Raw genomic sequence first — 26,616 nt, forward strand, 5'->3', positions numbered from 1 at the left:
CGCAAGGTGATTGACAGGCGTTTGTGGGTGTCAACTGACCATTTTCTGGGAGTGTTTGAAAAAAAAACGCAGGCGTGTCCAAGCGTTTGCAGGGCGGGTGTCTGACGTCAATTCCGGGACCAAAAAGACTGAAGTGATCGCAGCCTCTGAGTAACTCCAGAGCTACTCAGAAACATGCAAAAAACATTTTTGTAGCACTCAGCTGCAACAGCGTTCGCACACTTGCAAAGCGAAAATACACTCCCCCCTAGGCGGCGACTATCTGATCGCAGCGCTGCAAAAAGTTGCTAGCGAGCAATCAACTCAGAATGACCCCCTGTTTCCGCATGATGTGAATTGTATGGGGCCCTTAGCAACACTTGGAGGGGGCATCATGTTGATAGCCAGCTGTACTCGTTACATAAACAAACATCCATCTACGCAGCTCTGTTCCCTTCAGTGGCGTAACTACTGCCCCCGCAGCCCTCGCGGTGGCTTGGGGGCCAGGGGCTGCGGGGGCGCCACTGATTTAGTGCAGACTGACATGCGGGCGAGCGTCCGCATGTCAGTCTGCGGTCTCATTCCCTCCGCTGCTGTTAGGAGGGACACGGAGGGCACAGCGCGCGCCTCTCCTGTGTCCCTCCTGGGTCTCCGGCAGCCGCGGTTCTAATAAAGGAAGTGCCGTTCGTGAGCACTTCCTTTATTAGACCCGCGGCCGCCGGAGACCCAGGAGGGACACAGGAGAGGAGCGCGCTGTGCCCTCCGTGTCCCTCCTAACAGCAGGGGAGCGGCGGTGGAGGAACCGGGAGGGGGCACGCACTGAGGGGGCATATCTGGCACTGGGGGGGAATATCTGGCACTGGGGACATATTTGGCACGGGGGGGGGGGAATATCTGGCACTGGGGACATATATGGCACTGGGGGGGAATATCTGGCACTGGGGACATATTTGGCACGGGGGGGAGAATATCTGGCACTGGGGACATATATGGCACTGGGGGGGAATATCTGGCACTGGGGGCATATTTGGCATGGGGGGGGGGAATATCTGGCACTGGGGACATATATGGCACTGGGGGGGAATATCTGGCACTGGGGGCATATTTGGCACGGGGGGGAGAATATCTGGCACTGGGGACATATATGGCACTGGGGGGGAATATCTGGCACTGGGGGCATATATGGCACTGGGGAGGAATATTTGGCACTGGGGCATATGTGGCACTGGGGGCATATATGGCACTGGGGGGGGGGGAATATCTGGCACTGGGGGAATATCTGGCACTGGGGCATATGTGGCACTGGGGGGGAATATCTGGCACTGGGGGCATATATGGCACTGGGGGGGGATATCTGGACTGGGGGCATATGTGGCACTGTGGGGGAATATCTGGCACTGGGGGCATATGTGGCACTGGGGGGGTATATGTGTACCCGGCACATGGGGGGGGGCGTGCTATATTTGGCACTGGGGGCATGTGAGTACCTGGCACCGTGGGGGAATATCTGGCACTGGGGACATATGTGGCACTGGGAGCACAGCCCTAGCAACAAGGACTACCTCCTAGCAACGAGCATGACACCGAGTGCATGAAACACCTGGCAACGAGCATGACACCCAGTGCATGAAACCCCTGCAACGAGCATGACACCCTGAGCATGAAAACCCCTGGCACCGTGCATGGAACCAAGAGCATGAAACCCCTGGCAACGAGCATGACACCCAGTGCATGAAACCCCTGACAACGAGCAGGTAATTGAAAAGTAATTAGAAGCCTTACTGTAGGACTTAATGTGTAATGGGCATTACGGTGTGTGGCATAATGTATCACGGACATTGCGGTGTGTGTCATAATGTGTCACAGGCATTACGGTGTATGGTATACTATATCGCGGGCATTGTGGTATGTGGTATAATGTCTCAGGGTCATTGCAGTGTGGCATAATATATAACGGGCATTGCGATGTGTGGCATAGGGTATAACGGGCATTGCGATATGTGTCACAGGCATTACGGTGTATGGTATACTATATCACGGGCATTGCGGTATAATGTCTCAAGGTCATTGCAGTGTGTGGCATAATGTGTCACAGGCATTGTATGTGCTATAATGTATCGGGCATTGCAGTGTGTGGTATAATGTATCACGGACATTGCAGTGTGTGTCATAATGTGTCACAGACATTGTATGTGCTATAATGTATCAGGGGCATTGCAGTGTGTAGCATAATGTATAACGGGCACTGCGATTCCTGTCATAATGTGTCACAGGCATTATGGTGTGTGGCATAATGTGTCGGGGGCATTATGGTGTGTGCATACTGTGTCATGTGCATTATTGTGTGTGGCATAATGTCTAAGGGCCATTGCAGTATGTGGTATACTGGGCATTACTATAAGGAGGAAAAATGACAAATAATGTAAGGGGCATGAATCAGGATTATTTTTCTTTCCTGTGGTGGCCAAAGTCTGGGCGTGCAGGTTGCAAAACTGGGGTATAAGGTAGTCTTTTCCTGCAATGCCACGCCCATTCCAACAAAGCCACGCCCATTCCAATGAAGCCACGCCCCTTTTTGCGTTGCGCGCCGCAAAAATATTTAGCCCTTTATTGCTCCCAATTATGTGGGATGGGGGGGGGGGTGCGCCGAAGATTTTTTTGGCTTGGGGGAGATAAATTTCTAGTTACGCCACTGGTTCCCTTCAAAATAGCACCTAGTAGTTACACCACGGGTAAATTTACTCAGAATCGTGTTGGTCCGAGTTTGCATTCCCGTGTGGGTTTAGCCTGGTTTTCAAACTCGGAGATTTACTAAAGCCAAACACGGGAGTAAAAACACAGCTGAATCCGCTAATAAAAGGCAATACACCATCAAACCAACTTGCAAGCAATTTCTATAGTAAAGAAGACAACATGGAAATTTACAAAGAATTGTGTTAAAAAACACAGATTAAACTTGAGACAAAATAGACTTTCCAAATAGACGTGCGCAGTGCTTCTGTGTGTGAAAAAATAATGAATCTTTACGATTCCGGCACAAACATGACTGAACACTCCCACTATTAACCACGACTAAACATGACTGCATACAGGGTCGTCTTAACAGCAGTGTGGGCCCCTGGGCACAACAGTGCACTGGGGCCCCTACCCAACTTCCAGCTGTAGGGGTGGGGGGTGCTATCAGCGGCAGCTTTGATGTCCCGGGGGGCGGTAGGGGGTGTTCTATCTTCCACTCAGCATGTAGGACCTGGAGCAGTAATTTCTGCTAATTACTCCTTTACTGAACAGATGGGCAGGAGGGAGAACACTAAACTGTAGAAGGGGCAATTGGGCTGAAAGAAGGGGCCCCGGTACATGACTTCCAGGGTGGTAGGGAATATTTAATACGCAGGGGAGGGGTGGATAGTGGAGTGGGTTTAATATTCACCATTTTCCAGTGAGAGGGCAGCTTACTTGACTGCAGATATCTACAGTTCCTGGAAATAGATTTTATAGCTTTGAATGGGATATAAACACTAGAGAGCTCCACCTTTCAGGAGATACTGGGGACTTGGGAATCAGAGTTCAGAAGCCAGAGTAATCCACCAACAAAAATATAAGACTGTATACCAGGTGTGCAGAGCTGGAGCAGGGACCAGCTGCTGGAAGGCTGATATCTCTGGTTCTGGGCATAGTAGAGACAAGCTGCCAGTGTCCACCAAAAGGGGAGAGTCCCAGCTTTTGGATTATAACCTAAGGAAAACTATAATTTAGACAGAACCCGAGATATCTGGCTGGGAAGAGCAATTAACAGTCTTGGATGGGGACCACTGCTTTGAAGTCGGATATCTCTGGTTCCCCACGGCCGATTTTCAAAAATCTGGTACCCCTGGAAAGAGGGGACCCGCAGCTATCAGCTTAGGACCCTTATACTCCTGGGGCCCTTGGGCAAGTGCCCATTGAGCCCATACGGAAAGACGGCCCTGACTGCATACACCATCAGAAAACACGGTTCTGTCAAACACGATTCTTAGTAAATCTGAGTGTTTGATCTTGAACAAGTCTCACATATCCCAGCAATGCCCAGGGTGTTTAAACTTGGACTAAACATGATTCTTAAGGGGGGTACACACGGAGAGATGTATACTTAATTTCTAAGCTGCTTAGAAATGAAGCACGGATCTCTCCGTGTGTATGCCCCATAGCAATAGCGATGCCCAGCCCCGGGTGTCACTATTGCCGGTTCTAGATTGGCCTGGCAGGCACAATCTAGTTAGATCGCTCACTTCACCATGACGCTGTGTGAAGTGAGCGTCCCCCCCCTCCTCGCTCAGCATACAGATGGCTCCACGGTTATCTTGGCTAGTTTGCTGCGCCTAGGCACAACATGGTTTATTAACATAAACCCTACATCTATTGTTCTCAGTTGCAATACAATACAGAGAACAATACAGCAGGGGATTAAGTCATTACAGCAGGGGATTAAGTCAGACTGCCTAGTCTCAGTTTATCCTATTAAAGGTCAAGATAAACATGGACCCATCTGTACATCGCGCTGAGCGGGGGAGAGATGTGTGCGGAGCAGTCTGTGCTAGATCGCTCAGCACACATCTCTGTACACATCGCTACATGTGTATCCCCCTTTAGTAAATTTAACCCTAGTAATCTTTAGTGATGAGCGGGTTCGGTTTCTCGGAATCCGAACCCCCCCGAACTTCACCCATTTTACACGGGTCCGAGGCAGACTCGGATCTTCCCGCCTTGCTCGGTTAACCCGAGCGCGCCCGAACGTCATCATCTCGCTGTCGGATTCTCGTGAGATTCATATTCTGTATAAGGAGCCGCGCATCGCTGCCATTTTCACTCGTGCATTGGAGATGATAGGGAGAGGACGTGCAGCGTTCTCCCAGTTTCTGTGTTCAGTGTGCTGCAAATATCTGTGCTCAGTGTGCTTGTATATATCTGTGTTCAGTGTGCTTGCAAATATCTGTGCTCAGTGTGCTGAAAATATCTACGTTCTCTGCCTGAAAAACGCTCCATATCTGTGCTACATTGTAGTATAGGAGGACAGTGCAGAATTTTGCTGACCAGTGACCACCAGTGTTATATAGCAGTACGGTACAGTAGTCCACTGCTCTACCTACCTCTGTGTTGTCAAGTATACTATCCATCCATACCTGTGGTGCATTTTAGTTGTGCGCAGTATTATTTAGAAGGAGGACAGTGCAGAATTTTGCTGACCACCAGTATATAATATATAGCAGTACGGTACAGTAGGCCACTGCTCTACCTACCTCTGTGTCGTCAAGTATACTATCCATTCATACCTGTGGTGCATTTTAGTTGTGCGCAGTTATATATATAGTAGGAGGACAGTGCAGAATTTTGCTGACCATCAGTATATAATATATAGCAGTACGGTACAGTAGGCCACTGCTCTACCTACCTCTGTGTCGTCAAGTATACTATCCATCCATACCTGTGGTGCATTTTAGTTGTGCGCAGTATTATATAGTAGGAGGACAGTGCAGAATTTTGCTGACCACCAGTATATAATATATAGCAGTACAGTACAGTAGGCCACTGCTCTACCTACCTCTGTGTCGTCAAGTATACTATCCATCCATACATGTGGTGCATTTTAGTTGTGCGCAGTATTATATAGTAGGAGGACAGTGCAGAATTTTGCTGACCACCAGTATATAATATATAGCAGTACGGTACAGTAGGCCACTGCTCTACCTACCTCTGTGTCGTCAAGTATACTATCCATCCATACCTGTGGTGCATTTTAGTTGTGCGCAGTATTATATAGTAGGAGGACAGTGCAGAATTTTGCTGACCACCAGTATATAATATATAGCAGTACGGTACAGTAGGCCACTGCTCTACCTACCTCTGTGTCGTCAAGTATACTATCCATCCATACCTGTGGTGCATTTTAGTTGTGCGCAGTATTATATAGTAGGAGGACAGTGCAGAATTTTGCTGACCATCAGTATATAATATATAGCAGTACGGTACAGTAGGCCACTGCTCTACCTACCTCTGTGTCGTCAAGTATACTATCCATCCATACCTGTGGTGCATTTTAGTTGTGCGCAGTATTATATAGTAGGAGGACAGTGCAGAATTTTGCTGACCACCAGTATATAATATATAGCAGTACAGTACAGTAGGCCACTGCTCTACCTACCTCTGTGTCGTCAAGTATACTATCCATCCATACATGTGGTGCATTTTAGTTGTGCGCAGTATTATATAGTAGGAGGACAGTGCAGAATTTTGCTGACCACCAGTATATAATATATAGCAGTACGGTACAGTAGGCCACTGCTCTACCTACCTCTGTGTCGTCAAGTATACTATCCATCCATACCTGTGGTGCATTTTAGTTGTGCGCAGTATTATATAGTAGGAGGACAGTGCAGAATTTTGCTGACCACCAGTATATAATATATAGCAGTACGGTACAGTAGGCCACTGCTCTACCTACCTCTGTGTCGTCAAGTATACTATCCATCCATACCTGTGGTGCATTTTAGTTGTGCGCAGTATTATATAGTAGGAGGACAGTGCAGAATTTTGCTGACCACCAGTATATAATATATAGCAGTACGGTACAGTAGGCCACTGCTCTACCTACCTCTGTGTCGTCAAGTATACTATCCATCCATACATGTGGTGCATTTTAGTTGTGCGCAGTATTATATAGTAGGAGGACAGTGCAGAATTTTGCTGACCACCAGTATATAATATATAGCAGTACGGTACAGTAGGCCACTGCTCTACCTACCTCTGTGTCGTCAAGTATACTATCCATCCATACCTGTGGTGCATTTTAGTTGTGCGCAGTATTATATAGTAGGAGGACAGTGCAGAATTTTGCTGACCACCAGTATATATATATAGCAGTACGGTACAGTAGTCCATTGCTCTACCTCTGTGTCATCAAGTATACTACAAAAGTTCAGTAAAATGACACAAAAATAAAAATTAAAAGCATCTGATGAGAAGCGTAAACTTGCCAATATGCCATTTACGACACGGTGTGGCAAGGAACGGCTGAGGCCCTGGCCTATGTTCATGGCTAGTGGTTCAGATTCACATGAGGATGGAAGCACTCATCCTCTCGCTAGAAAACTGCAGTGCCACTCCTAGGTGGGCCAGGTGTTTGTGTCAGCCACTTGGGTCGCTTAGCTTAGCCATCCAGCGACCTTGGTGCACCTCTTTTTTTCTTTGCATCATGTGCTGTTTGGGGACTGTTTTTTAAATCGGCCATCCTGTCTGACACTGCAGTGCCACTCCTAGATGGGCCAGGTGTTTGTGTCGGCCACTTGGGTCGCTTAGCTTAGCCATCCAGCGACCTTGGTGCACCTCTTTTTTTCTTTGCATCATGTGCTGTTTGGGGACTATTTTTTAAATCGCCCATCTTGTCTGACACTGCAGTGCCACTCCTAGATGGGCCAGGTGTTTGTGTCGGCCACTTGGGTCACTTAGCTTAGTCATCCAGCGACCTCGGTGCAAATTTTAAGACTAAAAATAATATTATGAGGTGTGAGGTTTTCAGAATAGACTGGAAATGAGTGGAAATTATGGTTATTGAGGTTAATAATACTATGGGATCAAAATTACCCCCAAATTCTATGATTTAAGCTGTTATTGAGGGGTTTTTGTAAAAAAACACCCGAATCCAAAACACACCCGAATCCGACAAAAAATTTTCAGGGAGGTTTTGCCAAAACGCGTCCGAATCCAAAACACGGGCGCGGAACCGAATCCAAAAGCAAAACACAAAACCCGAAAAATTTCCGGTGCACATCACTAGTAATCTTGCACAGCTGTCTGGGGGATTCCACCATCTGATTGCCTTAATATTTGACTTCTTGCTGCATTTTTTACCAAAACCTTGGTGATATTGATTATTTGATTGCCACTGAGTATAAGGCCAATCTGCTGTATGGATAGTCTAATGTGCATAAATACAACAACAATAATGTAAAGGCTTTGGCGGAACAGCATTAGGAATTAATTTAGTACAATTTGCACAGGGGTGCGGCACTAATTACTGAGGTGTTTCCTCAGAATTTAGACAGACTTGCACACCAGGCCATTGTGACTGCGCACCTCCTATAAATGGGTTTTATAATGTTAAGAAGTCTATACAAAGATACAAATGACTGTATTATGTGTCTTCCACCAGTTTACAAGGGTAAGAAGGGAAAATGTATTAGAGTACGTCTGCACCCTTGACCCCTCCCCCCTTGCCATTCCCCGCCCCAAGCACATGTAGGCACTTCCTAAGTACGGCCAGACACTGCTCTAGTCTGGCCCTTCCAAGGGGATGCGTTCAGCATGCGGCGGTCAGGGTGCTGGCTGTTGAAATTCTGGTGCCAGAATCCCGACACGTGGCTAAAATACCGGCGCTGAAACTCAGAGTCAAAATGTCGACATCTGAATCCCAACTGCCGGCATCCTGATCGTAAGTATACCAGGTTTAGGCTGCGGGGTGGGAGGTTAGGTTCAGGCACCACCTGGGAGGGTTAGGCTGCGGGGAACGGCGGTTTAGGGTTAGGCTGCTGGGAAGGGAGGGTTAGGGTTAGGCTGTGGGGCAGGAGGTTAGGTTAAGGCATCCCAGGGAGCGTTAGGTTGCGGGAACGGTGGGTTAGGTTTAGGCACCACTGGGGAGAGTTAGGGTTAGGCTGCGGGGGAAGGGGGAGGCTAGGGTTAGGGGTGTTGGTGGGGGAGGAAAGTATAGTTACCTAACCCCTATCGAGATCTTCTCCATCAGGATATCATTGTCAGTCATGTGGCCGCCGGTATCCCTAATGCCGTTAAATGGTATCACACCACTACCAGGCACCCCACAAGCTGGAGACAGGTGCCACTGGGGTAGTGATGGTGATTTCCCCTTGGCCTTGAAACCTGGGCAGTGGAACCAGCCACACATCTCTCATAATAGCTCTGAATGTCATAACGTATGGGCTTATATACTCACTGCTGTTTATATGTGTGTTACTGATGCATGTAAAAGGATAAGACTTCCAGTTATCACTGGTGCTAGGATTTTGCAGCTATTTAGAAAGAAAATAATTACTGCTCCATTTAAATTGTAAGCTCTTTGGGCAGAATGTCTCTCCGTGTGTCAATTCTCAGGCCTTGATCAAAATCTCTGCTATATAAAGTATAAAAATGTGAATACAGCTAATTTGATGGCAAGTAATACAGACCATGTATTGCGCAGGTCATACAGAAGAATTTCTAATATAAAATGTCGGTGGAGAACCAGTATGCACCGTCTTTAAGTAACAACAGAACATGTTTAATGTGAAAACCCGATGAAAAGCCCATGATGCATTGTGCATTTACAAAGGACCTACATCTGACAGGTCTGCAGTGAGCCAGGCAATGGGGGCCACTGCTTGAAAAGAAATCCTCCCTTAAGACAGAGGCCCTTGGGTCTGAAGTTGAACTCAGCCATTATGCAACTATAATAAGTCTGGTGACCTCTGCGTGCTTCATATAACGCATCTGTAAAAGCGGGTAACTGCAGGACCGCACAGAAAACCAGATGTGGCTTTCAGCCTAACCTTCTCAGGAGTATAAATCATGTGTCACTTGCACTGTGTGTGCATTGGATTAATTCCATCTGTTAGTGGGGAGGAAACAACTTTAATTATCAGAGATTTCCTCTAATTCTGCAGACAGAGGAGTCATATTAGTCATTCAGGGAGGATGATGGTGTGCGCTAGGCCAATACAGTGATTAGGGGATCTCTTTGGACACTTTCAGACTTTTACATACATTACATCCCTTTTACATACAGTTACATACACTGCTGTTGGATAAATATTTTTGATATACTAAACCAGTTATACTGGAGTGTTCAGTGGAGTTTACGACTATCCACAAATATTATGCTGGTGCCACCGCAGTGGCAGAATGAGTGGCTGTATGGCAGCTACAGAACCCGACGTAAGGATGCACTGGCACTGCTATTCTCCCTTCCAAGGTCCATGCTCTGCTCCAAAATTTGCTGTAGGGTTCAGCAATACCATATTGCACCCCTACTTAAATCCCCTTCAGTTGCACGGTTGGAGAACAATGAACATAGTTACATTAAGTCACCACAGTAGAAGGCCCAATTTGCATGTAAGCCACAAGCTGTGACCTATGTAGAACCAGCTGCCGGAACTCACCATTGCAGAGCTTCAACATACTGTACTATTATTGCACCAGCGACCTAAATTGGCGCAATGATGAGTGCGGAAGGTTGTGATGAGTTAGGGTTTATATTGTGGCTTACAAATGAAGCTCTGTTGAGAAGACCCAATGTAATCATGGACCTAAACAGGGCACAGGAAGCATTTAAGTACAACGTGCGCTACAAGAAAATGAACAACACCCTCCTAGACTGAGCATGGAAGTATGAGCCATATTAGATATACTAATCTTTATTCTGGTGTTTCCAATAGAAGGATAGCTTTAACTATAAACTGTATTTTGTTGTTGTAATGTGGGTGTGGCTTGATGCTAAATCAACAGGCTCCGCCCACCTCTTATATTCCTACCTCATGTCCATCTGTCCAGGAAGCGAGATTGGATAGTAAACAAGGGTGAGATACATATTGGGCCTCATTCAGGTCTGGTTGGTTCTGTGCCCATCGTCACAAAGTACCAATTATCGGACACAGGACGCAGAGCGCCATCAGACTGTCAGTGATTGACAGTCTGTTGCCATCTGGGGGGCAGGGAGGGGGCAGTGATGGCCTCCATTTGTGAAAACAGAGGCGTGTCATCAGCTGTTTAGGGAAAGGAAAGTGGCCTGGATGTCCATTGTTGAACAGAGATTTCCTGGTCTCTTGAGTGTTGCAAGGTGCCTGATGGTGGGAGAGAGATCCTGCGCAGGTTGGATCACTACTGCAGCAGGAGGCATCTGCATGTAATAGACGATACCGTGCAGTGATAGCACCTCCAGCCACATCTAAATTAGACCAAGTAAGCACAATAAACAGTGAATCAGTTTTGGTGTGACATTTTTTCCAAGGTGGGCATATGGGAACAGAAGCAGGCAATGACAGATACATTTGAGAGTAGCAACATTTTGATCTGTAATCCATGCGCCCAACGCCCTGCAGAAAAAGATACTGCCTGAAGGATATGGCTGGTACAGTAAAGACCCCTTACCATTCTCTCTGGGCACATGCAGCCGGATATACAGGAAGGACTCAAGCATTCGAAGTCCATGTTTTGGCACGTTTTGGCACACTCTAATCCTGTCATTGTCAGATCATTTGGAGAGCATATCACTTTTCTCATTGGAGGTCTACACACTAAGCTTCTTTTCACTGTGAATTAAATAGGAGAAAATGTTAATTGTTAATCGGGGTCCAAAAAGCAATTACAGATTACAGATTGATCTTCAATAGTTATTAAAGGGTCCATAAATTCAGACTTTACTGACATTTCAGTATCAATTTAGGGAAAATAGGGCCTGGTGTATCAGCCAGTAAAAAGAGTAGAGAAGTTGTCCATAGCAACTAATCAGCTTTGAGGTAGCATCTATTAAGTACATTCTACAAAATGATAGGTAGAAGCTGATTGGTTGATACATTAACCTCATAATCACTTCATGGGTCCTTGGCACTGAACAAGTTTAAGTTGAAATGAAATAAAATAAAAAGAATCATACTGTTCATAGGTCATTTTTTGAGCTGGACCCAAGTGTATCAGTGATGTACAAGAGATTCCTGAGATACAATGCAACCCACTGGAGACTTTTCCATGAGGTAGCCGCTACCGCCGCCGCCCGGTCGACCAAACCCCCCCCCCCCCCAGTCGTGACTACCCCCGTGCTCCGCGGCCCCCTCCCCCCACAGAAGATCAATGCCGGTCCGCGCTGCTTCAGGAGGCTGCCGGGTGCCGGGTCCTTATCCTGCGCTGTGACCCCCAGTGCTGTAAAGTGGGCTGCCGTTTTGCAGCATCACTTTACTGCACCTGGGTCACAGCGCAGCATATTGGGGACCCGGCGCCCGGCAGCGTTCACCGGAGCAGCGGACACCGGCTCCCGGACAGGTGAGTATGTTTTGTTTTTTTTTTACTTTTTTTACATTTTTACACTGTGATCAGCTTATGTGTCCATCGGACCCACATAGCTGATCACTGTAGCCGGGTCCTTATCCAGCTTTCTCTGCCAGGGACAGAGAAAGCTGGGCAAAAGGGTACTTATCGCAGTGCTGCCCTGTGAACTCGCCAGCCTGAGCTGGCGAGATTATCACAGGGCACACTGCGGTATTTTTTCAAATTATTTTTTTTAGTAAATTCGGCCACATCACATTTCCCATTGTAGGTATGGGGAATGCGTTGTGAGTTACTAAAAGAAGGTAAATTAAAGGGTTTGGAGCAGTTTTTCATGAAAACTGCTCCAAATGCCCTTTAATACATTCAGGTGATACTAAAAAAAATTGGAAAAAAAGGGGTCTTTTCAAACCCGTTTCACATTATTTTAGTAAAAATAATTTTAATAAATAGACCCTTTAATCTTTATTTCATACGTATACAAACTATTTTTTCACCCCAGATCTTCCTGCTAGAGCATTTTAACATTTGGAAATTAGGGGTGAGGCAGCCTGTTTTCACCCCTAAATTATCTATGTAGGAGGACAGGCCCCCCTCTATCTGCACTGAAGCAAAATCAGTTCCCAGCTTCATGGAACCAGGTGAAAGGCGGGTGGTACTTATTTATTAAATGAGGGGGCAGGTAAGAGAGTAAGTAGTACAGGAACAATAGAGATCTGTGTACACAGAGGGGGTCATTACGACCCGTTCGCACGCTGCTGTTTGTCGCAGCGGTGCGAACCGGTCGGGTCTGCACCTGCGCGGCAGCCACAATGCGCACACGCGTCGTTGCCCAGCGATGGCCGTCACCGGGCAGCGACCAGAAGAACGAAGAAAGCGATCGCGAGAAGATTAACAGCAGGAAGGCGTTCCGGGGCGGCAACTCACCATTTTCTGGGAGTGGTGAGTCCAACGCAGGCGTGTCCAGGCGTTTGGAGGGCGGATGTCTGACGTCAATTCCGGGACTTGCATCGCTGGATCGATCGCACAGGGTAAATAACTCATACCTGGTCTTCTTTTACAGGAAACTTTTTTTGCATAGCAGGGGTGCACAAGCGTTCGCTGCCCTGCTATGCAGAAATCCACTCCCCCATATGCGGCGTCTAGTTGATCGCACAGGCAGCAAAAAGTTGCTACGTGCAATGAACTCGGAATGATCCCCATAGGGCCTAATTCAGACCTGATCGCAGCAGCAAATTCGTTAACAGTTGGGCAAAACCATGTGCACTGCAGGGGGGGGCAGATGTAACATGTGCAGAGAGAGTTAGATTTGGGTGTGGTGTGTTCAAACTGAAATCTAAATTGCAGTGTAAAAATAAAGCAGACAGTATTTACCCTGCACAGAAACAATATAACCCACCCAAATCTAACGCTCTCTGCAAATGTTATATCTGCCCCCCCTGCAGTGCACATGGTTTTGCCCAACTGCTAACAAATTTGCTGCTGCGATCAACTCTGAATTACCCCCAAAGTTCTGCTATTCCTGGCATTGGATTATTACATTATAAAATGGGTAGTGATACTTGGCAGCTGTAAACAGGCACGAAACTCACGTCTGGCCAACAACGGACTCGGATGGCTACACTGCTGGTCAGTTAATTATTTGCATGCTAGCAGAACACTTATATATGTGCCTGGAGCCTTACGCATTATAATGAATAGAAAGTAAGATATTATGTGATTACCTCAGTCACTTAGTGGACTTTAAGTCTTATTATTCTAAAAGATTAAACTAATACCACAATAATGTTAAAATCAGGTTTAAAAACAGATTTGGGTAACTGCAAATAAACAAGTGAACCGCCGCCATCTGTGACAATGCAACCTCTCAATTTGCTGACAACCTAATAATGCATCAGTGATGTCACTAATAAAAATATAGACTGTACGGTCATGCAGTGTCGGACTGGGGCATGAAAGGCCTACGGGGGAATGCAGTGGTAGGGGCCCATGCATAGTGGCGTGGCCAGCCACCACATTGGTTTACATAACCATTAGAGACTGCATGGGCTGCGGCCCTTGATATATACAGTATACTGTACAGTCAATATGCTAGTGCATGCATGATAATGTAGCGGATTAATAACAGCAATGCATGATAAAAAAAGACACCATAGTCCTGGGCATTATAATGGAACATACACTATGCATAATGTATAATTCAAGTGCACACTCTGGAACCTCTTCCCTAGAGGAGGAGTTGGGGGGGGGGGGGGGGGGGGGGGGGGCAGTAGGGCCTATCGGGGGTTCCCCCTGCACCCCTGTCGGCCAGTCCAGCCCTGCGGTCATGAATATTAACTGAGCTCACAAAATGGCTGCTTCTGGTGTCTGTGAGCAACATAGAGGATTTAATGGAGATTGTGACATATTGGTCACAATCACCATATTGGTGCATAGATGAAAGATCCACTAGCTGTGGGTATAGACTGATCATGATGGGGGTGGGAATTATAATAAGAAGTCACAATATGGGTAATGAATTAGAGAACACAGATTTACGTAACAAATGGAGTTGTCAAAGTTGACTGTTATATGACTTCAGATTCTTTACAGTAACAGCATTAAAGTGCATATGTTCTTTTATACATTTACTCACCTCTTGCAGATTGACTGAAAAAAGCATCTATGTCATAGGCTCCTGGCGCTCCACTAGTTGTGCAATGCATTAGCCCATTCTCACAGTAACTGAGGGCAAACAATCAGCAGTCATTAGTTCTCTTACATTACATATACACAGTATTACTTGCAGAAGATTTGCAAACCTTTTCTTTAACTAGCTGATATGTTTTCTTTTGTTTAGAAGCAAATATATAACCTATTATAAACTGGCTTGTAAATTATTGGTAAAATTATATTTCCTCTACCTTTCGATAAGCACAATAAGATTATGTTAATGCTATTTCATTCTAACCTATCTACTTTTGAGCTTGCAATTTCCGGCAACAGGTTCTGCAGACAAACTGAATATATCAAATGTTACTTTTCAACAAGATGACAGCAGAAAACATTAATATTAATGTCTGCAACTCATCTTATCATTAAGTGGCTTCAGGCTTTATAATTGTGGTTGGCCCAGTGCTGAAAGTAGGGTGGTACGGGGTGGCACGGAATACCATTAAAGCCCACCACAGGCGCCTCTGGGTGCCAGGTCTCTGTCAGCAATGAGCATGCAACCTCTGGCAATGAGCAAGAAACCCCTGACAATGAACATGTAATACCTGGCAACAAGCAAGAAACCCCTGGCGACGATCATGTAGGGCGGTAAGTCCTACTAGAGGCATTAAGTGTGTAAGCGGCAGGGGGCATTATGTGTATGTGACTCTAATGGGGCATTATGTATGTAAGAAGCACAGCAGGGGGCATTGTGTGTGTAAGCGGCACTACAGGGGGGCATTATGTGTGTAAGCAGCACTGCAGGGGGCATTATGCATGTAAGCGGCACTACAGGGGACATTATGCATGTAAGCGGCACTAAAATGCCCTGGGGGGGGGGGGCGCAAAATGTATAATTATGCCACTGCATGTATAGCGTTACCCAGAAGGGCCAGGAACGCTGGCGCCGCCAGGAAAAGATTCAGAAATCTGCATCTTTTGTCATGAAACCCCTGACAGCAAGTAAATAGAAGCCTTACTGTGGGGCATAGTTTATAAGGGGCATTTTTGTGTGTGAGACATAAAATGGTGCCAGTGGCATAACTGTGTGTGGTATAATATGTAATAGGAATTATGGTGGTGTGGTATAATATGTAATAGGCATTACGGTATGGCATTATGTGTAATGGGCATTACGGTGTGTGACATAATGTGTAATGGGCATTATGGTGTGTGGCATAATGTGTAATAAGCATTACAGTGTGTGGCATAATGTGCAATGGGTATTACGATGTGTGGCATATTGTGGCCATGCCCCTATTGTCATGTAGCCACTCCTCTAGTTTTGTGTGACCACACCCCCTCATGACACATGACCACAATCATTTATACTCAGTACCACTAAGAAAAAAATTCTACTTGCACCACTGGGTTGGCCTGTCCTGAACGAGATATGAGCAATGTGGCCATGGGAATGTATCTGCGTTGACCACCTATCTCTTCCCTGGGAAGGACTCACACGCCTCTGGAGACTTAGTGAAAGGGTGAACTGTGGTGAGGTGGGAGCTGGCCAAATGATGTCATGGCCAAGGAAAGTGAGGTGTGTGTGGTGGTGGGGTGGGGGTGTGAGGGGAGATCCCACAACCTGGGGAAAGCTGAATCAATATGCTTGTTTAAAAATAATAATGGTTAAATATCAACTTTGGGGCATATGTAACAGAGTGCTAGTTTATCAGAGGTGTGGGATGCCAGCTGAACTCGGACATTTTTTTTTTAAAAGCAGCGATCATTTACAAGGCATGGTTTTGTCTGAGTCTGAGTTCGGCCGGCATCCCGCACCTCTGGCAAACTCTGACCCTATTACATATGGCCTTTAGTCCTGACCCACAGAGCCCCTATGCAAGGTTATTGACTGAAGACATAGGAGGATGAGCAGCTTAATAACATTACTCTGCTATTGCAAGAAGCAAGAGGCACTAGAATTTAAGTGGCCTTAACTGGTGCACTTAATGTACACATTCTTCAGGCTGCCATTTTGTGAGCAAGACAATGGGCCTAATTCAGACCTGATCGTAGATGTGCTAAATTTCAGTCTTCAGACATGCGAGGGAAGCCTAGTCCGCCCCGCCTGTCAGGGCCGACCCCCCCCCGCACAAGTACGAAAGCATTGCACAGCGGCAATGCTTTTGTACTGGAAGAGTAGCTCCCAGCCAGCGCAGCTCCTGGGCGCCGGTCCAGGCACGCCTGCGTTGCCCAGACCGTGCCCCCTAAATGGCAGCCAAACGCCGCCGGCCCGCCCCCTCCCACCCAGCAACCGCCTCTGCCTGTCAATCAGGTAGAGGCGATTGCAGGACTAAGACAGCCGACGGCTGTCTGGCATGTGCCGGCACACTGCGCATGTGCAGTTCAGACCTGATCGCTGCTGTGCGAAAATGCAGAGCAGTGATCAGGTCTGAATTAGCCCCAATGTTTATAAGAATGAGACTCTAAAAAATTAACTAGGAAACAGAGATGTCACTGAGGAAAGGGACACAAATGGGAGACGCATCAAGCCTTGAAGAGAGATAACATTGAGAAAAATAATTTACCAGAAAATTATCTGTCATTTTACAGGCTGTGGGCCAGATGTACTAAGCCTTAAAAGGTGATAAAGTGGAGAGTGATAAAGGACCAGCCAATCAGATCCTAACTGGCATGTTACAGGTAGAGATGTGCACCGGAAATTTTTCGGGTTTTGTGTTTTGGTTTTGTGTTCGGTTCCGCAACCGTGTTTTGGGTTCGAACGCGTTTTGGCAAAACCTCACCAAATTTTTTTTGTCGGATTCGGGTGTGTTTTGGATTCGGGTGTTTTTTTCAAAAAACCCTAAAAAAACAGCTTAAATTATAGAATTTGGGGGTCATTTTGATCCCAAAGTATTATTAACCTCAATAACCATAATTTCCACTCATTTTCAGTCTATTCTGAACACCTCACACCTCACAATATTATTTTTAGTCCTAAAATTTGCACCGACACAAACACCTGGCCCATCTAGGAGTGGCACTGCAGTGTCACGCAGGATGGCCCTTCCAAAAAACACTCCCCAAACAGCACATGACGCAAAGAAAAAAAGAGGCGCAATGAGGTAGCTGTGTGACTAAGCTCAGCGACCCAAGTGGCCGACACAAACACCTGGCCCATCTAGGAGTGGCACTGCAGTGTCAGGCAGGATGGCCCTTCCAAAAAATACTCCCCAAACAGCACATGACGCAAAGAAGAAAAAAAAGAGGCGCAATGAGGTAGCTGTGTGACTAAGCTCAGCGACCCTAGTGGCCGACACAAACACCTGGCCCATCTAGGAGTGGCACTGCAGTGTCAGGCAGGATGGCCCTTCCAAAAAACACTCCCCAAACAGCACATGACGCAAAGAAAAAAAGGCGCAATGAGGTAGCTGTGTGAGTAAGCTCAGCGACCCTAGTGGCCGACACAAACACCTGGCCCATCTAGGAGTGGCACTGCAGTGTCACGCAGGCTGGCCCTTCCAAAAAACACTCCCCAAACAGCACATGACGCAAAGAAAAAAAGAGGCGCAATGAGGTAGCTGTGTGAGTAAGCTAAGCGACCCTAGTGGCCGACACAAACACCTGGCCCATCTAGGAGTGGCACTGCAGTGTCACGCAGGCTGGCCCTTCCAAAAAACACTCCCCAAACAGCACATGACGCAAAGAAAAATGAAAGAAAAAGATGTGCAAGATGGAATTGTCCTTGGGCCCTCCCACCCACCCTTATGTTGTATAAACAGGACATGCACACTTTAACCAACCCATCATTTCAGTGACAGGGTCTGCCACACGACTGTGACTGAAATGACGGGTTGGTTTGGACCCCCACCAAAAAAGAAGCAATTAATCTCTCCTTGCACAAACTGGCTCTACAGAGGCAAGATGTCCACCTCATCATCATCCTCCGATTCATCACCGTGTACATCCCCCTCCTCACAGATTATCAATTCGTCCCTGTCACAACTGAGGGCTTGAGCTGACGGGAGGCAGCCTCAGTTGTAGGGGCTGAGATGTACCGGAACCTGGGAGGTTGTATCAGACCCCTGGACATGTAAGTAACATGAATAATAACTGCCCGAAGGCGTGACCACGACAACTTGGATAAAAGTCAATGATGTTTATTATGACAACTCCGCAACACAGCAGCAGTAAAAGAAAACGTAAAAAGTCAGCAAAGAATAAATACAGTTCCTGGGTACTACAGGATGGCAGGAGCCACAGGGCACTGGTAGTGTGAGATAGTTCTTATGATCTTCTAGATGGAAAGTCCTTACCAGGCCCGACTGTAGCAATGGAGATAACCCAGGATTGTGCCAGCTGGTGTTCCAGGAAAAGCTGGGTTGCTGAAGATAAAACAGCTGCTGTGGATACTGGCTGGAACCAGACTGTTGTTAGCACGGAGTGGATACTGGCTGGAACCAGTTAAATAATAAATGAACTTGGGAGTGATGAAATATGAACTGAAATGTAGAACTTGAGAGCGGAGAAATAATAATACCGGTGGAGAGTGGTAAAGTGTAGAAAGGACACCGGCCCTTTAAGGGAAGCTGTACTCTGCTGGAAGCTGAGCTGGAAGCAGGTAATGTTGTAGCTGGAAACAGATGAATCCACAATGGATTGGAGAGTCAGGCTACACCGCAGGTGGAATGCTGGTGCGGGTCTCTATGGTGGAAGTCTTGAGACAGGAGCTGGAGCCTGGAAGACAATCACAGGAGAGAGACAAACAGGAACTAGGTTTGACAACCAAAGCACTGACGTCTTCCTTGCTCAGGCACAGTGTATTTATACCTGCAGCAAGGAAGGGATTGGCTAGGCAATTATGCAGATTAACAATACTGACAACAGATTGGAGGAAATGATCAGCTGACAGAATCCAAGATGGCTGCGCCCATGCAGACACTTGGAGGGAAGTTTGGTTTGTAATCCATGTGGTAATGAAAACAGTAATGGCGGCGCCGGACACTGGAGACAGGAGACGCCAGGCTGACAAGTGCACATCCAACCACGCGGACACAGCGGAGGCCGCGGCTGACGTAATCGCCACTCTGACACTCTGCATGCAGAAGCTCAGGGACGGCGGCGGAGGCCGCGGGAGACGCCATGCCAGATGTAATAAGGCGTTACTGTGACAGCGTCTCAGAGAGACAGGAGAGGATGCAGGAATGTGAACATTAGGATAACAGATGGGATCCGGTCCTGGAGCGCTGAGCCAGCCTTAGGAGGCATCTGATGGGTAAGAAATGGCGTCCAGATACCCGGATCGTGACAGCACCCCCCCCCCCCCTTTAGGAGTGGCCCCAGGACACTTCTTTGGCTTTTGAGGAAACTTGGAATGGAATCTCCGGACCAAGGCAGGAGCATGGACATCAGAAGCATTGGTCCATGAACGTTCCTCAGGGCCGTAACCCTTCCAGTCAATAAGATACTGTAGTTGACCGTAACGGTGACGTGAGCCCAGGATCTTGGCCACTTCATACTCAACGCCTCGTTGAGTTTGGACTTTCGGAGTTGGAGGAAGTGAGGAATGAAACCGATTCAAGATCAGCGGTTTCAACAGGGAAACATGGAATGTCCTGGGTATTTTTAAGAAGGGAGGCAACTGAAGTCTGTAAGCAACAGGATTGATGACTTGTTCAATCTTGAAAGGACCGATATAGCAAGGTGCAAACTTCATACTGGGAACTCTTAACCTCAGATTCTTCGTGGATAACCATACCCGATCACCCACCTTGAGAGCAGGAACTACTCGACGCTTCTTATCCGCAAACTTCTTGTACCTGAACGATGCCTTGAGCAGAGCTGATCGTACGCTCTTCCAGATATTGGCAAACTGATGCAAGGTGATATCCACTGCGGGAACAGAAGTTGCTGGAAGCGGTTGGAACTCAGGGACTTTAGGGTGGAATCCAAAGTTAGTGAAGAATGGTGTTGAAGCAGATGAAGAATGATACTGGTTGTTATGACAGAACTCGGCCCAGGGAAGTAATTGAACCCAGTCATCTTGAGAGGAGGACACATAGATGCGGAGGAAGGCCTCCAAGTCCTGATTCACCCTCTCGGTTTGACCATTGGTCTGAGGATGGTAAGCCGTGGAAAACTTTAGCTTGACTTGGAGGACTTGACATAAACTTCGCCAGAATTTGGCTGTGAATTGAACTCCTCGATCTGAGATAATTTCTTCAGGAAGACCGTGGAGTCGGAAGATCTCTTGTATGAATACTTGAGCCAACTTGGAAGCTGACGGAAGACCGGTGAGAGGAATGAAGTGTGCCATCTTGGTGAACCGGTCAACTACCACCCAGATGGTATTGAACTTGTTGCACATGGGTAAGTCTGTAATGAAATCCATCGACAAGTGGGTCCAAGGTCGACGGGGAACGGATAGTGGAACCAGTTGCCCCGCAGGCGACTGGCGGGATACTTTATGTTGGGCACACTTTGGGCAAGATGCAATAAACTCCAAGACGTCCTTTTTCAGAGTTGGCCACCAATAGGACCTAGAGATAAACTCCAGGGTTTTTTGGATACCTGTATGTCCGGCAAAACGGGAAGCATGGGCCCAATGCATGAGCTTCTTCCTTAGCATCGGCTTCACAAAACTTTTCCCTGATGGGGGCGTAGAGTCCATCCCTACCGTGGAGAATGCCAACGGATTTATAATAGGATGCTTGTCTGAAGACTCTGACTCATTTTCTTGCTCCCATGAGCGGGAAAGGGCATCGGCCTTGCGATTCTGAGAGCCCGGACAGAACTGGAGTTTAAAGTCGAACCTGGAAAAGAAAAGTGCCCATCTGGCCTGACGAGGGTTGAGACATTGTGCGCCCTTCAGGTATAAAAGGTTCTTGTGGTCTGTAAGTATGGTGATTGAATGAGAAGCTCCCTCCAACAGATACCTCCACTCTTCTAGAGCGAGCTTGATGGCTAGCAACTCCTGGTCGCCAATGGCATAGTTGCGCTCAGCTGGGGAGAACTTCCGGGAGAAGAAACTGCAAGGGTGTAAATGGCCATCTTTAGCCCTCTGAGATAACACCGCTCCTACTCCAACGGAGGAGGCATCCACCTCTAAGATGAAAGGAGAGTCGATGTCAGGCTGTTTCAGAACAGGCGCAGAGATGAACCTTTGTTTTAAAAGATGAAATGCTTGCATGGCTTCTTCAGACCACTTGGACGGGTTAGCACCCTTCTTAGTGAAAGCAGTAATAGGCGCCACAATGGTGGAAAAGTCTCGTATAAACTTTCGGTAATAGTTGGCGAACCCTAAGAACCTCTGGACCCCTTTGAGGGTTAAGGGTACCGGCCAATTTTGGATTGCTTGTAGTTTCTCAGGATCCATCTCTAGTCCGGAACCGGACACAATGTACCCTAGAAACGGAATGGACTTGACTTCAAAGACGCATTTTTCTAATTTGCAATAGAGATGATTGACACGGAGACGGGACAGAACCTCTTTAACCCAAAAACGATGTTCCTCTAAATCGTTGGCAAAAATGAGGATATCGTCTAGATAGACCACGACATGACGGTATAGAATGTCTCTGAAGATCTCATTGACAAAATGCTGGAAGACAGCTGGAGCATTGCTCAATCCGAAGGGCATGACGAGGTACTCATAATGTCCGTCACGGGTGTTAAAGGCGGTCTTCCACTCGTCACCCTCACGGATCCGGATGAGATTGTATGCACCTCGCAAGTCCAGCTTTGTAAAGATGGTAGCTCCGCTAACTCTGTCAAAGAGCTCAGTAATCAGGGGTAAAGGATAACGGTTCTTGATGGTAATGTCGTTCAAACCTCTGTAGTCGATGCACGGCCGCAGACCACCATCTTTCTTTTTTACAAAAAAGAAGCCTGCGCCGGCTGGAGAAGAAGAAGGTCGAATGAACCCCTTTGCTAGGTTCTCTTTAATATATTCCTCCATAGAATGCGTCTCAGGCAGAGACAACGGATAAGTTCGGCCTCGAGGTGGAACCTTCCCTGGAACGAGATCAATCGGACAGTCCCATTCTCTATGAGGAGGAAGGATATCAGCAGAAGCTTTACTGAACACATCCGTGAAATCTTGATATGGAGGAGGTGGAACATCAGACGACCTGGGGGAGGAAGAACAGACAGGCAATACTTTAAACAAACATGTCTCAGCACAGGAGGAACCCCATGCCAGGATTTGCGTAGTCGTCCAATCAATTGTAGGATTGTGAAGACGGAGCCATGGAAGGCCCAGGACCACAGGATGTGTGGCTCTTGGAATCACTAAAAAAGAAATAAGTTCGGAATGAAGAACTCCCACTCTCAGACGAACTGGTAGAGTCCTTAAAGAAATAACTGCATCAAAAATTTTGCTGCCATCCACGGCAGTTAAAGAAATGGACGAAGGAAGTCTCTCGGTGGGTAGGGACCACCGTTTAACATAAGCTTCGGTAATAAAGTTCCCAGCTGCTCCGGAATCAAGGAGGGCAATGACGTTCCGATAACGTTGAGCAACTTGAAGCGAGACTGGGAGATTACAATCTTGAGGAGATGGAGAGGAGATCATTACTCCTAGCCGGCCCTCTCCTTGGCGAGCTAGGATTTGGAGTTTCCCGGACGTTTGGGACAGGCATTAATGGTGTGAGACGGAGCTGCACAATAGAGACAGAGAAACTCGGAGAGACGTCTTCGGCGCTCAGCAGGAGTTAAACGGGAACGGCCAAGTTGCATGGGCTCATCTTTAGATGGTGACAGTTGACGAGGAGGAGGAGCAGAAGATTTTGGAGCAGATGATCTTCCACGCTCAGTTGCTCTCTCTCTGAAACGTAAATCAACTTTCGTGCAGAGTGAGATTAGCTCATCTAACTTAGAAGGTAAGTCTCTGGTAGCTAACTCATCTTTAATACGCTCAGATAAGCCATGCCAGAATGCAGCATACAGGGCCTCGTCGTTCCATGCCAGTTCGGATGCCAGGATCTGGAACTGTATCAGATATTGTCCTACAGTACGTGACCCCTGGCGTAAACGGAGAATCTCGGATGAAGCTGAGGTTACCCGGCCTGGCTCGTCGAAGATGCGCCTGAATGTTGACACGAAGGCAGTGTAGGAAGATAGCAGGGTGTCGGACCTCTCCCATAACGGTGATGCCCAATCAAGGGCTGAGCCACTGAGAAGAGAAATAATGTAGGCAATTTTTGTACGGTCACTGGGAAAATTGCCAGGTTGTAGCTCAAACTGAATCTCACACTGGTTGAGAAATCCCCTGCAGAATCTTGGAGATCCGTCAAATTTTGCTGGCGTTGGAAGATGAAGACGTGGAGCAGAAATGGGTAAGGTGGGTGGGGTTATAGCTGGAGTCACTGTGGTTGACGCACCAGATGCGCCTGATCCACGGAGAGTTGTCTGAATCCCATCCAGCCGAGTAGAGAGATCCTGGAGACAGCGGATGATGTGGCCCTGTGCAGCCTCCTGATGTTCTAGTCGGGCTGCCAGTTCTTGCATCGGCCTGGCCGCTTGATCCTGGTCTCCGGCTGGATTCATTAGGTCAGTGCTTACTGTCACAACTGAGGGCCTGAGCTGACGGGAGGCAGCCTCAGTTGTAGGGGCTGAGATGTACCGGAACCTGGGAGGTTGTATCAGACCCCTGGACATGTAAGTAACATGAATAATAACTGCCCGAAGGCGTGACCACGACAACTTGGATAAAAGTCAATGATGTTTATTATGACAACTCCGCAACACAGCAGCAGTAAAAGAAAACGTAAAAAGTCAGCAAAGAATAAATACAGTTCCTGGGTACTACAGGATGGCAGGAGCCACAGGGCACTGGTAGTGTGAGATAGTTCTTATGATCTTCTAAATGGAAAGTCCTTACCAGGCCCGACTGTAGCAATGGAGATAACCCAGGATTGTGCCAGCTGGTGTTCCAGGAAAAGCTGGGTTGCTGAAGATAAAACAGCTGCTGTGGATACTGGCTGGAACCAGACTGTTGTTAGCACGGAGTGGATACTGGCTGGAACCAGTTAAATAATAAATGAACTTGGGAGTGATGAAATATGAACTGAAATGTAGAACTTGAGAGCGGAGAAATAATAATACCGGTGGAGAGTGGTAAAGTGTAGAAAGGACACCGGCCCTTTAAGGGAAGCTGTACTCTGCTGGAAGCTGAGCTGGAAGCAGGTAATGTTGTAGCTGGAAACAGATGAATCCACAATGGATTGGAGAGTCAGGCTACACCGCAGGTGGAATGCTGGTGCGGGTCTCTATGGTGGAAGTCTTGAGACAGGAGCTGGAACCTGGAAGACAATCACAGGAGAGAGACAAACAGGAACTAGGTTTGACAACCAAAGCACTGACGTCTTCCTTGCTCAGGCACAGTGTATTTATACCTGCAGCAAGGAAGGGATTGGCTAGGCAATTATGCAGATTAACAATACTGACAACAGATTGGAGGAAATGATCAGCTGACAGAATCCAAGATGGCTGCGCCCATGCAGACACTTGGAGGGAAGTTTGGTTTGTAATCCATGTGGTAATGAAAACAGTAATGGCGGCGCCGGCCACTGGAGACAGGAGACGCCAGGCTGACAAGTGCACATCCAACCACGCGGACACAGCGGAGGCCGCGGCTGACGTAATCGCCACTCTGACACTCTGCATGCAGAAGCTCTGGGACGGCGGCGGAGGCCGCGGGAGACGCCATGCCAGATGTAATAAGGCGTTACTGTGACAGCGTCTCAGAGAGACAGGAGAGGATGCAGGAATGTGAACATTAGGATAACAGATGGGATCCGGTCCTGGAGCGCTGAGCCAGCCTTAGGAGGCATCTGATGGGTAAGAAATGGCGTCCAGATACCCGGATCGTGACAGTCCCCACTGGAATCCACCATCACAGCTCCCTGTGTACTTTGTGGAGGCAATTGCTGCTGGTGAATGTCTCCATGGAGGAATTGATTATAATTCATTTTAATGAACATCATCTTCTCCACATTTTCTGGAAGTAACCTCGTACGCCGATTGCTGACAAGGTGAGCGGCGGCACTAAACACTCTTTCGGAGTACACACTTGTGGGAGGGCAACTTAGGTAGAATAAAGCCAGTTTGTGCAAGGGCCTCCAAATTGCCTCTTTTTCCTGCCAGTATACGTACGGACTGTCTGACGTGCCTACTTGTATGCGGTCACTCATATAATCCTCCACCATTCTTTCAATGGGGAGAGAATCATATGCAGTGACAGTAGACGACATGTCCGTAATCGTTGACAGGTCCTTCAGTCCGGACCAGATGTCAGCATCAGCAGTCGCTCCAGACTGCCCTGCATCACCGCCAGCGGGTGGGCTCGGAATTCTGAGCCTTTTCCTCGCACCCCCAGTTGCGGGAGAATGTGAAGGAGGAGATGTTGACAGGTCGCGTTCCGCTTGACTTGACAATTTTCTCACCAGCAGTTCTTTGAACCCCTGCAGACTTGTGTCTGCCGGAAAGAGAGATCCAAGGTAGGTTTTAAATCTAGGATCGAGCACGGTGGCCAAAATGTAGTGCTCTGATTTCAACAGATTGACCACCCGTGAATCCTTGTTAAGCGAATTAAGGGCTCCATCCACAAGTCCCACATGCCTAGCGGAATCGCTCTGTGTTAGCTCCTCCTTCAATGTCTCCAGCTTCTTCTGCAAAAGCCTGATGAGGGGAATGACCTGACTCAGGCTGGCAGTGTCTGAACTGACTTCACGTGTGGCAAGTTCAAAAGGTTGCAGAACCTTGCACAACGTTGAAATCATTCTCCACTGCGCTTGAGACAGGTGCATTCCACCTCCTATATCGTGCTCAGTTGTATAGGCTTGAATGGCCTTTTGCTGCTCCTCCAACCTCTGAAGCATATAGAGGGTTGAATTCCACCTCGTTACCACTTCTTGCTTCAGATGATGGCAGGGCAGGTTCAGGCGTTTT

General features: G+C 47.5%; 1 protein-coding gene across 2 annotated transcripts in view; it reads right to left on the reverse strand.

Annotated features, from left to right (window-relative positions):
- VWF (von Willebrand factor) overlaps positions 1–26,616 on the reverse strand; it is a 487,638-nt gene that overhangs the window by 296,260 nt on the left and 164,762 nt on the right. For both annotated transcript variants that reach the window (XM_063928500.1, XM_063928501.1), the window contains 2 exons: positions 14,672–14,760; positions 11,146–11,306 (listed from right to left, as the gene is read on the reverse strand). In XM_063928500.1, coding sequence (XP_063784570.1) covers positions 11,146–11,306; positions 14,672–14,760 — 250 coding nt within the window. The remainder of the gene's footprint in view (positions 1–11,145; positions 11,307–14,671; positions 14,761–26,616) is intronic.

The sequence above is a fragment of the Pseudophryne corroboree genome, chromosome 6 (genome assembly GCF_028390025.1).
Source record: "Pseudophryne corroboree isolate aPseCor3 chromosome 6, aPseCor3.hap2, whole genome shotgun sequence".
Lineage (NCBI taxonomy): Eukaryota > Metazoa > Chordata > Amphibia > Anura > Myobatrachidae > Pseudophryne > Pseudophryne corroboree.